Source organism: Sinohyriopsis cumingii, chromosome 12 (assembly GCF_028554795.1).
Source record: "Sinohyriopsis cumingii isolate HCF-2022 chromosome 12, ASM2855479v2, whole genome shotgun sequence".
NCBI lineage: Eukaryota > Metazoa > Mollusca > Bivalvia > Unionida > Unionidae > Sinohyriopsis > Sinohyriopsis cumingii.
The window spans coordinates 76,514,050-76,530,731 of NC_142972.1; the positions used below are offsets into that span (position 1 = coordinate 76,514,050).

The 16,682-nt window shown below is 34.5% G+C and overlaps 1 protein-coding gene across 1 annotated transcript in view; it reads right to left on the reverse strand.

Annotated features, from left to right (window-relative positions):
- Window positions 1-637: 637 nt before the first annotated feature.
- Window positions 638-16,682, reverse strand: part of LOC149786785 (adhesion G protein-coupled receptor L3-like) — a 103,486-nt gene continuing 87,441 nt past the window's right edge. Inside the window, exons 25-26 of the mRNA XM_089977288.1 lie at window positions 8,066-8,331; window positions 638-1,155 (exon numbers count right to left, since the gene is read on the reverse strand). Of these exons, the coding sequence (XP_089833414.1) occupies window positions 997-1,155; window positions 8,066-8,331 (425 nt within the window). The 3' untranslated portion in view covers window positions 638-996. The remainder of the gene's footprint in view (window positions 1,156-8,065; window positions 8,332-16,682) is intronic.

Genomic DNA, 16,682 nt, shown 5'->3' on the forward strand with positions numbered 1-16,682 from the left:
CCAGCAGTTGATGAAAAGGCCAAAGATGTTCCAAATGAGTGTAGACCCTGACCTGCTGGTACATTCGAAATAATCAGATATATGTCTATATCATTCACATCTAGGATATATTATAAATGTGGTGATACAGGATGTTTGAAACTTACTTTTAAAAAGCTTTAAAATAACAAGGACACATGTAATAATGTGATGTATCAAAATGCCTAAATCACCAGGTTAAATGGCATTTTTTTCAGATGGTGATTCATTTTAACAGAGACAATATATTTGGTGATTGAAAATAAACAGACCATTGCTGTTGTCTGCAGATAGATCTTGTTGTCTGCTATTTTAAGATATTTTTAAAGTTGTATAATTTATTTAAGGAACCACACTTCTTCAAAAAGTAAGAGTGAAAAAAGCACATTTAAAAAAAAAATCAAACAAGAGTTAAAAAGAATATGAAATAATTAAAAGAAAATGGATAATTAAGAATAGCAGTTAGACCTGCATTGGAAATGTCTGTGAACATCGCTTCTATAGTCTACTGGATAGTTAAACATATCTGTATATTTCAGAGCAAATTCTGGCCATTACTTGGAAAATTCTATTACCAGCCTTGAAATTTTGATGCAATTGGTAGAGTAAGCTTTTTATAAAATTACCAACTATTATGTCTCTAACATACAATATCTGTAGAAGATATGTTAATTTTTCATTTCTAGTAAAAATGCAAACCTAGTAATATATTTCTTGTCATACATGCATCTCAACAGCAACAGCAAATATAAGAACAGTTAACCATCAAAATACAAGTGTAAAAAATGCACAAATTGATCATATAGCATATGTATATTCATCTATGTATATTAATCTACATAAATTTCTTTTCTGACTTTTGTCTATGAGGCTGATGGTATCGACCGGGGTTCACAGTGGACATCTGCTGAACCTCATATGCATGAACTCCATAGGGATTTATGATTCATATCCGGCTATATTTTCTGAGCTACCATGTTAGATCGGCGGACCCATGCCTGCCATCTCAAATGCAGAACACTCATCATCTTGTGAACGTTCGCTTGAGCCTTTCTTTGACTTGTTATGTGTTTTGGCTGTGGTTATGTTTTTTGCTTTGCTTGCCCTGGTTGAGTAACTTCCTATGTTTGGTTCCAACTGAAAATTGAATTGTGAAATAATGTATTGATAATTAGAAAATAACGATTAATGTAAACACAGCAGTGTTAATGTACAGTACAAACCAGCCCTAGTGGACCTCCTTATAAAGGACACATATCATTAATACCCATTTCATAATTTCTTATCTCCATTTCATTAACTTACAATATTTATCCTTCATGAAAAGGACACGTAGCCCTAGAATGTCAATTATAGACATAATTCATTGTACATATTCCACCATTAGACTAAAAAGTGAAGCATCCAATATATATGGGGTAATACAACAGAGGTGTTCTCTCACTTGAGGTATTTATATTACATAATTGTATCATGTTTTGCTTGTTGAGGATGCGATGAGTCCCCCGACCTAGTATCCAAATGGGAAGAGTGTGATAAAACAATATTGAAATAAAAAGGAACTAACAAATAAAAACTAGAATTACACAACGAATTTAATCTAGAATGTGGATTAATGTATGAACAAAAACACCTGCGAATGAATGCCAAAGTAATTGTTTTAATGAGAATTGTCACAGTAGGCTCAGCAAGAATAGGTTTGATTCATTCATGAAAAATTGGGTATTTCGTGAGAATTTGTCTCCAAACTGGTCTTCTGTCAAGTCTGATAGGATTTCTTCACTTAGCTTCGTGCACGTATGTGAATGAATCACAGTGAAGAAATCATATGTTTATTGGGTAATTTGTCTCAAGTCTATCTTCATACAGAATATCTCACTGTAGTCAAATGCATGAGAAAAGAACAGATAGTGACAAAATAGTACAAAAGGCAGAAATAAATGCATTTAATTTAAACTGAGGAATCTGGTTCAAAACATTAAATGTTATATTCAAATTCACAGGTAGTCTCAAAGACAAGAATTGTAAGATATGTTGTATAAAGATGTTTCATATAATATATTAGTCTATTACTTCAACCTAAATAATGATCTTAATTCAGAAAATAATGAAAAAAATCTAAATAATTTGTCTGTGATACAAGTTTAAAACAAAGGAAATCATTCACACTTATTTGTCAATTACCAACCCAAAACCCAAAAGATAACAAAAACCGATTCACAGTTAACATTCTCACTATGTAAAAGATACCAACACTTACGAAGCGAAACTGTAACCTCTCATCGAAACAAAATGTGAGTAAAAAAGAGACAAAGAAAACCAAGCTGAACAATGGCAATTAATACAGTTCAATGTTAACATGTTCTGAATAACATTTATCATCAGCTGAAATTGAAATATTCATATATTTGCTGACAGAATTGTAATTGACTATATGGCTCTGCATACGTTCATCATATGACCATGTGATCAATATATTAATATGTGTTTCCCCAGCATCTTTGGACTACTCTTGCTTTTTGTTAACATATGAACAAATGTGCTCAAAAAGTTATTTCGCCGTTTGTAACAAGCTGACATTTCTTTATATCTTGGCAATGAAACTTATTTTCAGTATAATGAAACAATTGTTTGATAACAAAACATGCCTTATGTACACAATGAACTCATATGCACATCTAGCCGGATGTTTGTCGGCCAAAAATGTTTGGAAGTATCACTATCATTGCCACCAGGTCTCTTTCAGAGGTTGAAGTTATTCATACAATATAAATATCTTTAATACATTTTTGATAATACATAATTTATGGAAAACAGATAATCTTATCTAGTTCCATTGGTATCGTTAATGTAACTCATAGGAGAAACTCAATATATAATGGGGAATCAGAAAGTAAGTTTTATGTTTAGTTATAAGTAATGACCTGTGTGTTTCAATGAAAAAGTCGAAGTATAGATTGTACTGTTATATTATAATGTATCAGAAGAGATGCAAATATACAATTATTATTCCGTATATCGAATATGCAAAAAAAGTCCACCACAAGTCCTTACTGAACCTTAGCACTATCAATATGAGTTCAATGATCGATTTGGTCTTGCATCCCTGATAATAAACCAAATCAGACACATACATGTTTGCTGCAGCAAAACATACATATCAACCAAAATTCCAAGGGATAATTAGTTCTGCTTTGGCGTAATAAAAAACCTCTAAAATTATAGAAGCATAATCATAGGTCACTGTGACCTACTTTTTATCATATTGAAATAACTAAACACAAAATGCTGAGTGTGAAAGGTAGGCCAATATGACCTTTTGCATGTGGTGAGTAGAACACTGAGACAAATACACTTATTGTTTCATAACTGTTCATGCAACATCGTCAGAAAAATTATGCTAAAAGCAGCATGGTTACCATGAACATTACCAGTACAATTTATATACCCACCCAGTACATAACAGTCTTATGTGTCGGCACTAGTAGGGTATGGTTGACTGGAGATTACTCACCAATGGATTTTAGTCAACTTAACCTTTGATAAAGGCATGCAGTCTTGAACTAAATATAATGTGCGGAAACCAATTTGTTCTTATGAGACTTACCACAACCCTGAACTTTATACTCAAAATCTTTAGACTTCTTTCTTACACAAAGAGCAAGCCATCCGTACAGTTTTTGTGTAGAAACACTTTTAATTCAGGCAGTGACATTGCCATTGGACTTGTTGACCCTCAAATAGCTAGATAGCATTTGTATTACTCCATGTACAAGCTGTCCGCAAAGACTGGTGAAGGTCTGTGATACAGAACGAATGTTATGGTGAAGACATGTTTTTCATCTTTCAGTCACAGTGATCTTAGCCTCAAATATTTGATAGCAAAAACAACAGCCTTCGTTCTTACCTATGTGCAAGACATCCACAAAATTGGCTTAGATATAGAGTGCAAAACAAAAATTATTGTGCAGAAACAAATGCAATGTGCATGGTCAATTAGGTAAGTTATGATGCATGCAGATTTGTATTCCATTTTCTTTTCAACAACAGGTGTTGTCATTAAAGTTTGGTAAATGCATATGATTATTTTGTACGAACAAATTCAAGGTATTTGGTTTATCAGTAAACATTAATGGTATGGTGCATAAAATATTTGTTTCTGTTTTCATTTCAGTGTTTTTGTTTCGGCAATAAGTGATGTTATTTTTAAAAAATGGAGATTCATATGCAAGTAACTAATAACATCTTAATTTCCTGAATTGTTAGTTAGTGATGTAATTTACAAAAGAGCGACAGTCCCTTAACTGTTCATGTGAAAACTATCCCCCTGTAGAATAGTGATTAGTTGGTAGTATAACATCACGCAAGGTGCATCATGGCAAAAGCGTATGTAAATTTGAACTTTTAGTAAGATGGAGGCTAATAGTTATCTGATGACTATGAACACAGGAACTGTGACACATGTCAGTGTAGTAAACTGTGACACAACTATCAGTGAAGTAAAGTGTGACAGCTATCAGTGAAGTAAAGTGTGATATAGGTATAAGTGAAGGATGATATAGGTATTAGTGGAGTAAAGTGTGACACAGTTGTCAGTGAAGTAAAGTGTAACATTTGGCAGTGAAGTAAAGTGTGACAAAGCTGACTGTGAAGTAAAGTGTGTACAGGTGATTGGTTCAGATCTCATTTGGTTTCCAAAGTTGCTATTATTATATAAATGTACTCTGTAGACTTACTGATAGTAAATACATAGTTCTTAAACAATTCATAGCTGTTGTTACAGTTATGACCATAGTGTGTTCGGCTGCTATGTTATGAGGTGAGCAACTTTATATGCATAATCCCACATATTTCCTGTGCGATTCGGGATGGTAATAGGTAACTGTGTTCCGCATATTGAAGAGCACCATATATGTTAGATGCAACTTTGATCCCATGGTCGCGATATTACAAATCAAGTCATGGATATCCAAATAGAAAATTGATGGATGACATTTGCTATAAAAAACATCACCAGACACTTGGAACTTGTAAATGACAAAGTATGCTGTCCCAAAATGTTATTATCTTTGTCAGATTGTGGATACAATTAAAAGTACATTCATCTGCAAACAATGTCGATCTGGCAGATGATGTACAACAAATAGGAGGAAAGAAAATTGATTGGTGTGTGTGGAAAACTTCTTTAGTCCATAGCTACAAGGTGGGCTTTTACGCATGATAGTAAGATCTATTCACAACAATGGAACTACAAAAAGAGTTTTCCTTGCTTTTGGATTAAAGTAGTGAAGTCAATGTCTGTTTGCTAACTGCGAAGTAGTTTGAAAATTAAAGAATGTCGAGGATGGCCGCTCACTACACTTGCAGTTCTCTATAAGTCAGTTCTCATTATTTATATGGTGCCATTAAGTATAAACTTCCTTTTTTGTGCCAATGGCTTGAAGGCGAGTTAAGAGACATCTCCTGGAAACTGAGTCACCAACATCGACATAATATGCCGGAAGTGTCTTGGGGTACTATACTGGTTAGAATAATTCATGAGGGTGCCTATATAAACTACAATACCCATTATGATACAGTGTTACCTGTCAGAAAGGACCAATAGAGTTATATACATGTAAATCAGTAAAGCATCCCGTAGACACTAAGACAATATATATATGAACGTAACTGTATGTATCCTTTTTCAGTGGAATTATACAGCAAACTAAATGAGCTTTTCTATATCATGCTCCTGACACGCACTTATTAACAAGGTTATAGCAATGTGAGGGGACACCGTCACTAACCGTGCGTGCATCTACCAAAGAAGCCTAATTGCGTTGAGATGGCAATGTGATAACATAGAAAGTTAGGATATTTTATCGTCGGCAAAAGGAATACAAGAACGGTTTGACATTTATAGATGGAGTATACTTCCCGTCTAATATGAAAGTCATCCAACTTGTTCTGAGGTAGAAAACAACCAAACTGATTGTTCAGATTTTGCAAGGCTTCTCTGTCTATAGCGAGCATGCTGCTCATCATGATTTGAAGTAGTAATTTAATATTTCGTGGGATTATGTGCCAATCCTGGTGTCACGACAATATCACTCTTTATAACTGCCACCTAGGTAGGCATATAGCTTTTAGCTTTTTATCTAAAACGTTTGAGTCTGAGAGGCAATATAGTAGTTGTGCTCTTAAGGTCTTATGTCTGGGTAATGTATTAGAGGAAGAAATACAGGAGATGCACAAGAGATGATCTATTGATACGATATATATCAGATGGCATATCGCCATTCTCAAAGCAGGGGCACGACTCAAACGACATGAATAATATAGGAAGTAGGGGAAGAACTTTAACCAAAAACTGATAACCAACATCTGTCCCGATCATCATTCATGAACAAATAACCTCATTCTAAATTGGAACCCAGATGCAAAAATGGTAATGAGAGACGAGGACTATGTGAACATATGTTTTATGCTCATTACATGAAGCTGAGGTAGTTAAGGAAATATTAGTGAAAAGGTTCTGCTCACATACATATTGGATTCTCAGAGTCTGATGCCAAACAAAATTATTTATCTTAAACAATAGATGCAATTTTGTTTTGGGCATTTAAAATAAACTTCGATGTATTAAATATGATTTTATATCAATTAAAAGGACATAAATCTTAATGTAGAACATGAAATGATTATTTCGGTTTACAATCTATCATATATATTTTTCATACAAGCCCAATGCAAACAACAAAGCCAATGATCCGCCAGTGCATACTGAATCAACAGAGCATGGTCTATAGTGTTTGTTCTACTGATTAGGGCTAGCTAACTGTATAGATCAATATATTCTAAAGCATTATATGATGGCAGTCTGGATGTATGTAGTCTGCATATAGATCTGACCATTATGCGGGTATATTAACGGAAATTAAGAACAACTATATATATATATATATATATATATATATATATATATATATATATATATATATATATATATATATATATATATATATAATATATATAAGACATTCACTACAATCTTCTCATTCACAGTTATCATAAATAATAATACATAACAAGACAGAATATGTGAACCAGGCAGTGAAACATCAAATTTTTCCACATAAATTATTATTATAGAGGTAAATGACGATGTATATTTGAGGAACATTCTTTCATTTTGCACGATTAACGAGTCTGGTCAACAAATATACCTACTTTAGAACTTATTACAATTATAGTGAAAATATGCAGATCAATCTAATTAGAAAATGTTGACTTAAAAAATTTGCTCTGGCATGCACGATGATTTTGTCATGAAGTTATCATTTGGAAATCGAGTTATCCTGACACAATCTGTCTCCTTCCAATTATGTATAATTGATGTTGATGATCGTACTATCTTATACATGGCTTACCTTGTGTTCCTCATCTGATCTACTAGATTTGCTGGAACTGCTCTTGCTCTTATAATTTTTAGATTGTCTGCTTTTGGAAGTACTAGCTGGAACACTGCCACCTGGTGGTGACTAAGGTTTAGAGTAAGACTTCATCTTTTGAAACTCGCTTTGATTGTGCATTTTCCGATTTTTCATGCTCTGTACTCTGTTGCATGCTATTTAAAGTATTTGTTTATATTTTTTGTTAAGTTACTGTTCTATGTCTAGTAAAAGTGGATATAATCGAATGATGTTGGAATCATTTGCAATATTTTTAATGACAAAACGGTTTCTAACAAATTTGATGAAATTCTGTTCAGGATGCTTTTGTGAAGGTGTTGTTCATATATTTTTGTTATTAGTAAGGGCCATATATGACAGTGGATCATTACCATTTGCATACATTTGAAACCTCTTCATACCAGAATGTTCCTTGCCTAATTCAGTTATACTTGGCCTGGGTTATTTTCAGAAGTTTAAAGTAGCACTTGATGGCATATACAATATGGATGCAGGTCTGACCATACATTAAATTGGCTTTGTTAGAAACCAGTGTAACACGTGTATGCTATAATGAAAGGCCACTGTATTACATGTACCTTAAATTCACATACCTCTCTAAGAAATTTAGAGTCTCCAGTATCTATGTCAGCACTGGTACTTTCATTTGCTCTCATGATTGATGTTGTGGCAACTTGTGCATGGTCATGGTCTCTCCTGACCTCTGAATCCCGAAGATTATTTGATATTTTCACATCTTGTATGCTAACATTACAACCACTTCTCTTGTCTTTAATATTTGTACTGGACTCTTTGGTATATGTTTCAATTTGCTTTTCCATCTGTCTATCAGACCCCAGGAAAGATTTATTGCTTGAAGCTGCAAAGAGATATTGTTAGAGTGTTTCTAAATTTGCGTGAGTTGTCGATCAATGTTAAGCAGACGAATATGTAATGGTAAACTTAATGTGTCACCAAACACATCCATTTGCAATCTAGGTATAGAAAATACTCAAAATGTATATTTTCATAACAACTTTGCATGCGAGATGAAAACAGTTTGCAAATGCTTTTTGTGTGAGATGGAAACAGTTAGTAAACATTTTGATAGGTAGCCTGGTAACTGCAAACACTTTAATGGGTAGTCTGGAGACTGCAAACACTATGATGGGTATCCTGGATACTGCAAACAGCTACTCAGTTATGATTCATTTATTATCCTAGTTAGAGTAAGATATACTAAACGGTTGGTAGAACAAAATGTATTAATGCAAAATATATTGTTCTTATGTCAGACATGAACATGACTGATGACCTATGGACCCCAGAATCAACAGGCATTTTCGTCATCCCCAAACGCAAACCATCCACACAGTTTATTCCAGGTCTGTGGTGTAAAACAGACGTTATTGTGCAGGAACGATTTGTTCTTTTCCTTTCAGATGTAGTGACTTTGTCCTTACCTTTTTCACTTCAAAATTAATAGTAAGAGTTTTCTTCTTTAGGGCTATGTCTAATTAATTTGGCTCAATTTTAAAAATGTAATTTTGGGAACAGGTTATTTAATCCACTTTAATTTAAAAAAATAATAAGGAATCTCTAGCAATCAACAACTACCAGTACATTTTAACCAAGGTTGTAAAAGAACTCATAAAATATATACATACAAATTCAAGAAGTGTTTTTCTCATGTTTTGAATGAACGTTCAGCCTTGACATCACATGATTTGATTGTAGCCAATCACATGCTTGGTACTAATTTGCAACTAAACTGGTACTCACGGAGTAATCTTTCAATAAAGCTAAACACCAGGTTTGATAACAGTCCATTCCCATAAGATTCACTATATTTAATCTTACGTTCAACATAAGAATGTTTAAGTTTAACCTGTTTTGCTGTAATGAAGGTAAAACAAAATCTAGTTAACATGAATTAGACTAGTGTTACAGGTCAGGACTTTGTCATTTTCATTCAGTGTCATTTGCATGCTATATGAAGTCATACAAAAATAATTCCACCTGAATTCTTTGACGAGCACTTGAGAATGAGTACCTGTAGATATAACAAAATGTGTATGATGTTCACTAAAGCAATTGTGGTGGAGGACAGATTTACTGAGCTTCATCATGAACTATCTGAATTCTAACCTTCATTGATAACCCTCACTAGGTGGGGTCCATATACATCATGTGCAACATAAGTGAGAGAGACTCAAAACTCGGTTTTGGAAGTGGGGTGCTATACAAGATTCCTTTGAAAATGTTTGCATTTTTGCACTAGTTTATTCCTCAATATATAATTTTTAAATGTCAGCACACATTTCTTTACTGAACAAACGGTATTATCATTATGTGCAAGTCCATATTGTTTATACCAATAATCACATAAGGCATGCTATAGTTGCACTACACTACACATGAGAAAAAACAAAACTGTGTATTACTTTTAAAATGTACAACTGCACATGTTTGAACAACAATCCTTTGATTATCCAAAGGGAAATAAACTTCAGCTTCAACAAGAAATTAGACTGACCTGGATGTTACTGTGATGCTGAGAATATTCACTTATTGTAAATGGCTGGAGACAAATAAAAGCATAATGCCAATTAGTATGTATCATCGTATCAAGGATCATTAAGTCCTCAAAATCTTTCTAGAACATTATACAGTCAGCTGAGTAAAATGCTTTTCTTGGGACCCTTTGGTTTGAAACATTTACAAAGCGCAAATAATTAGATACAAGACTAAGAACCTTGTGTCAGTATATTTATATTATTATGTTCATATATTTCCCTGCAAGTCACTAGTACCATGAACACAGTTGGAAATTATAATACTTTAATGGAGTGAACGTTAAATGCTCATTATTATTGGATGTTTGCAAAACTATTTTACTATATCATCATTTATTTATATTTTTTGCTAACGTTAACGAATGCAAGAGTTCATTGAAGTGACTCTGCTGTCCAAAAACAATTTCCTGGAAATCAAGATAAGACCATTTCTATTCATTTTGTATTTTTAACTGTGCTATGGGTGGCTCTGTGTGTGTGTTTGTTTGTTTGTGAGCAGTGACAAAATTAAATCTGCCTGCCACTAGCCACTGTCAGTTGCTGCACCCACTCACCCCTACTCAAAAACAAGGGCTTAAAACCAGAGCAGGAGTGTAAACAACTTTATGCCTTTAAATAATGATTATTTATATTAGAAAACATTTGTTTACAAAGTCAGATTTTCATACTTTTAAAAAATGTATCTGCCTGAAATACGCTGCCTTATGTCGCTGCATTGTCTGCCAGTTAGGAAAATAATCACACTGAGTGTGTATGTCTGAGAGAGAGAGAGATAGAGAGAGACACAGAGAGAGACATAGACAGAGAGAGACAGAGACAGATATTCTTGAACTACAAGTTGATGGATGTACATAATTCAACTTGCTTGTTCACGGAAATAGTAACGCAATATTGTTTTATTTATCTGTATCAGGATATCTACTCACTTCAGACTTTCTGATCAACCTCAATATCTTTCAAATATATATATATATATATATATATATATATATATATATATATATATATATATATATATATATATATATATATATATATATATATATATATATATATATATATATACATGCTTGTAGGTTTCCATTCTGTAGACTCCAATGAAAACCAGCAGAGTCTACCATTATTTATGGAAAGCGACATGTTTATGCAACCCTATGTGTCATGACATTTATGCAATCCTATACTGCGACATCTGTAACGTTCCAACGTATTTCATATTCTCTACAATACTCAGAATAAATTTTCAGCTGGGTGTTAATTCACTTTTACTTCAATTGCTTTCCTTGTAAGATCAAAATATGAAAACATGCACCATTCATTAAATCCCACCCCCACCCCCACCCCCCGTATAATGGCTCGTCAAATCTTGGAAAAAAATTAAATGTTATTTAAGGAAACTTGAAAAAGTCTAATTTCTTTAGATCAGGTGTCAATTCAGAATATTTTTTCTTTCTCCAAAACACGCTCCTGCACACACTTTATCTAACTCTTCCCAAATTCTGTCAGCACACTATTAAGTTAAGTTAATAGCTACAGCTGATTATTATTTTTAATTATATAACAAAAAAAAATATTTAAAAAAGCAAATTATTCACTTGATATGTAAATGCAAAGTAACACAATTAAATAAACTATTAGGTTTATATCGACAAATATTCTGTTCAGATCCAGTTGAAAAATGTATTGGTTTATCTCTGTATCTAATGTATCCATTATGCTCTACAAGTTCTCAAAATTGTCAAATTAACCAAATTACATTGAAGTTACATAAAAATGTAATAAAATCTTATGAAAAGTCATACAATTAATTCTCGATAGTAAAATGACCATAATCACTTATGAAAGTCATAAGTAACACATACGAAAATCACGGGCATACACTTTATGAAACATTACCCAGGTGAATATTCTATGCCAATATGACCAACCATACACACAGGGTAGCAATGACAATATTTTCAAGATGACTATTTTTATAGTCCTATTTGATACAAGATTGACAACATTCAGAACCAAGTAGATATCATAAGAAGTCTTTAAGTGAAAATCCCATGTTGATAAGGCCTTCACTCCAGATGAAATATTGATAACAAGATTGTCAAATTGGCCATCGTTATGGCCATACTGAATATCTGATTAGTATTATTTTCATTCCCGACCAGCTAGACTCATAATAAATCTTCTGGTGAAAACTCGCTCTGTTGTGGCTATATTAAGACGTGTCAGTTTGGAAACATTGTGTTTCAGAAACAGCTAGACGTCATAATATGTCTTCTAGTGAAAACCCCACGTTGATATAACTTAATATTCAGGAAGTACAGCAATTAAAATATATTAAAGATGGCCACCATGGTGGTATATTAGATGTCGGATAAAAGCCATTTTCATTTTTGAGCAGCTAGACATCAGAATAAGTATTTCAGTGAAATCTTCAAAATACTTAGTGATACTAATATTTTAAAGATGGCCACTGTAGCAGTCATTCTGCATATCCAAACTTCATCATTTGCATTTACAATCAAAAACACATTATAAGAAATGTTTTGGTGAAACTACATGTCAATATGACTTTCTAGTCAGGAGACTTGAAGTTAATACTAATATTTTCACAATGGCTATTGCCGTGTCTATAGGGGATCTCCAAGTGGCAACATTTCATTTAGGACCAACTAGACAATACATGAATGCATTTGTAAGATTATAACTGAATGCATGTGTAACATATCATGACAATTCTAGAAGTAATTTAGGAGGAGTAGCGAGAACAAACTCGTGCTAAAGGTTGGATGGCGGATGATTGATGGATAACTGGCCATTGCATGAATTCTTCTGGTTAATGACCGATAGAGCTAAAATGGCGATCAGAGGTCAGGTATGAAACAAATTCATTGGTGTGGGTTTAGTAAAGTATGCATGCAGATAGCCCACATTATACAGGATGAAAACATTCATGCTGATATATCATCCTTTCCTTCTTCAACGTAAAATTAGGTGTGATCGATGCAAAAGCTCATTATTCCTGAGATCCCATTGATGAATATGAGATGAAGTATCCAGAATAAGAATTATTGCCAATATCTGGTTCCTCGTGTAATGAATGCAGAGGTTGTCATAAGTGATATTGATCCATCCTGTCAGAACTGCAAGTAGATGGGTCCATCAATACAAATGTATTGTTGATTTTGCCTGCAAACTACACAAGTAGTGATGAGGCATGAATTATATAATAGGTGAAATAATTATGTTCTAATGCCTCTGAGGGGAATAGATATCTCTCGTGAGGATTCCCATCTAATTGTTGTGAAAATTGTCTTTTCTTATTCCATAAGATCCAAACATGCAATTACAGTAACGCTTGGTTGGGATGAAACACATGCTATCGTGGTTTCTTAATTCAGATGAGTGACTATCTCATTTTCTGGTGATTATGTTGGGATTGATGAGGTTGGTCCAATATTTCACATTTGAGTGAAGCAATCAGGATGAGGAGACACTCCGATTTGCCGATTCCTGTATCCACTCCTGGACTTGCGGTGTTGGAGGAATGTAAATGTTTGGTCATTCCAATTTATAGAAAATGTATTGATTATTCAGGGCTTTCTATCCTGGTCTGGTTGAGTCAAGGGCTGAAATAGTTGGAGACTTGCTCCACAAGCCCTCTCTGTTCACATCCTTAGTTATTGTGATTGTGAGAGTTTGTACAATGGTCAAAGGTCCAGTCTTAGAGGAGTCAAATAAAGAGACTTAGGACTAACTCTCCCCCTGCTGCAACGAGCAAAACATGGCCAGTGAAGATATTGTTTAGCAGATACATTGCTTCAAATAAGCATGTAACTTACCATTGCATCTATTCATGTCTCATTCTCAGGAAACACACTTGTTTTGCATGAACATTGATTGCTGACCTAGTCGACCGACCAGTAAAGGGTTATGAGGTTGGAGATGCTCTTATTGACCAGGTTATTAAGTATTACAGGAGGGTGACACTTGAAATCATATCTTGTTCCAAAATTTAACCAGTCTGCTGCTTGAAGCCTGTTGTTGGCAAATCGCAAAAGTTCTGGATGCTGTTTGAGAGGTGGCATGAAATCATGTCTTTTGCAGGTCCATACTGATTGCATAGCCTTCACAATGGCTGGCATTATGACCCATTATAGCATTCCATCGCAAACCCAATATCATAACAGATTTGATAGAATGTGCTTAGGTTGAGGACCAACTAATAAACGCTGCATTCTAGCTGAAGGAACTCAGGCCGGAGGATTGGGAGGTGCGCTGAACGTGTTACCATATCCCCAGAAAACAATTGTTGCGTCCCAATGTTATCATGGTAAATCTTTCCCATTCTGCCATGACATATTAGAACCTTTAATTTACTTGGATCTATGATAATGGCGGGATAGGGGACCAGTGTGCAAGATGCTGAGAAATGGATGGTCTCGTAGAATGCTGGTGAGTACGATCGACCGCCCTCTGACTCTTCCACTTATTCAGCCTGATCATAAATATGAAAATGAATTTGGTTGCGAGTGTACCTTAGGTAATGATTAGTCCTTACGGTGTAGGTACGTATCTTTTTCCACCTAGTAGCAATAAGGGCATTAATATCATGGGTATCTAAGTGGAAAACAGAGAAATCATTGGTGATAAAAGCCACCGTAGACACTTGAAGCTTGTATTTGAAAACATAATCAATCCTAAAGTATCAGTAAGAGTTCAAACTGTGGAAGCAATTTAAAGTAGAATATACCTTAGATAATTTTAACCTGATGTCCGAAATTGGACAGGGCAGGTGATGCAGAAAAAGAAAGACAGACCTTCGATGGGATTATTTAGAAACTTTAGTCCAAACCTGCAAGGCAGAGTTTCAGTCATACATGTAAGACTTAAACATGATGAGGGAATTTGAATGCATATGTCATCGTTTATAGATTAAGGTAGTGAAGCTGATGACTCCTGTGCTACATGAGAAGTAGATAAGGATGTTGAAGTTGTTGGATCACTACCCTTGCAGTACGTACAATTTGGATCCAACTTCTTCTAATGCATTGCTAAGAAGAGTCTCCTGGGGGCAAAGGCTTGAGGGCAAGTGAAGGCATCTCTTGAAAAGTAAGGTCCCAAGAGGTATGTTGTACTACAGAAGTGTTTGGAGTTACCATGCTGGTAATATTGATCTATGAGGATATCTATATAAACTAGGCTTTGCACAGGAAGTGCCTGTGGGTTACACAGTTCATACATAGGATTCTTAAGTTTTACAGCACTTGAGAGTTAACAAAATGGACAATTATCTATTCTGGTGGCTGTATGATCGAGTGTTGTCGTAGTCCACTGTAATTAACACATTAACCCCTAGCGACGACTTTACGGGACAGGAGGTAGTAGCCTAATGCCGAGCTCTGCAGCGTCATGATCATGCAAGATACACTAACGTGGGTGTTGTTATAGAAAGCTAGATAGATCTAGCTCTATAATGATACCAAATAATCCGGAATATCTAGTTGCACTACAAAATACCGATCAAAATAACTCATTTTTGGACCCGACTTTTTTCTACCTAAAATTCGCACTTGGTCGGAATCCGATTTTGTTTTCGGATTTTAGACTTTTAGTCTCAAATCTAAGGCAAACCGGTATGACTGCAAACAAACAGATGAGCCTTTGGAAAATGTAGGATAAGATGGGCATTTGGAATAAAATCTGGTTTCGATATAAAAATAATGGCTCAGTTTAGCACAAAAAAAGATCCCCAACTTTTACCCTTCTGCTCATGCGCGAGTCAAATAGGCAATGAAAAACGATGTTTCCTAACACAACTAGGCAGTATGTTATTGAAAAATCACCGGGAAATCGGTGTTTTCGGATCTATTCAGAAATAGCTTTCAAAATGTGTTTTCTATTCGATTTTCAGGCGAAAATAACAAAATCGTCCAGGGGTTAATGTGTTAAAGGAAATGAACATGGCCACCATAGCTGCTCTACATCTCACTGCCCCCAAATGACAAAGTGCAAACCCGTGTGTGCAAGCAGATATTTTCATCCTCAAGCCATGATGTACTGCTGTACATAATATGCAAGTCCATCATGTATTCCTGGAATGTCAACCAGTTAAAACTAGAAATTTTGACTGGCAATGTCAAACTGGTTAACTTATGCTCTAAATATGCAAGACAAGATAGAACAGACCGTATATCCACTTACTGCAGTCAGTGTCCTGCATTTTTAACTTGCAAGATACATGTATAGTTACCCCAGGCCTGTAAGGTGATGCCATGTACAGATCGAAAATTATATCATCAGTTTACTGTATTAATATTTTGAAAGTTCACGCTCTGTAATTGTGTCATAAAGAGCCCGTAGGAATGTGAATTGGCTGCCTGTACAGGAAGAAGCACTGGAACATCATTTATAGTAATTACATATAGGCAATGGAAGGCAAATAATCAATCGTTATAACATCTTACTCATATGATGGCAACAGTTGATTGCCCATACAGATAAGATCACTGAAGTGTCACTTGTAACAAATAAAAGCTGACACTACTGGGTACAAATATATAGAAAATTTGCCTGTACATATCTGTGTAAGCAATACAGGAATATAAATACGTTTTTTTTATATTATACACATAACCTGCACATAAAAATGGAACTG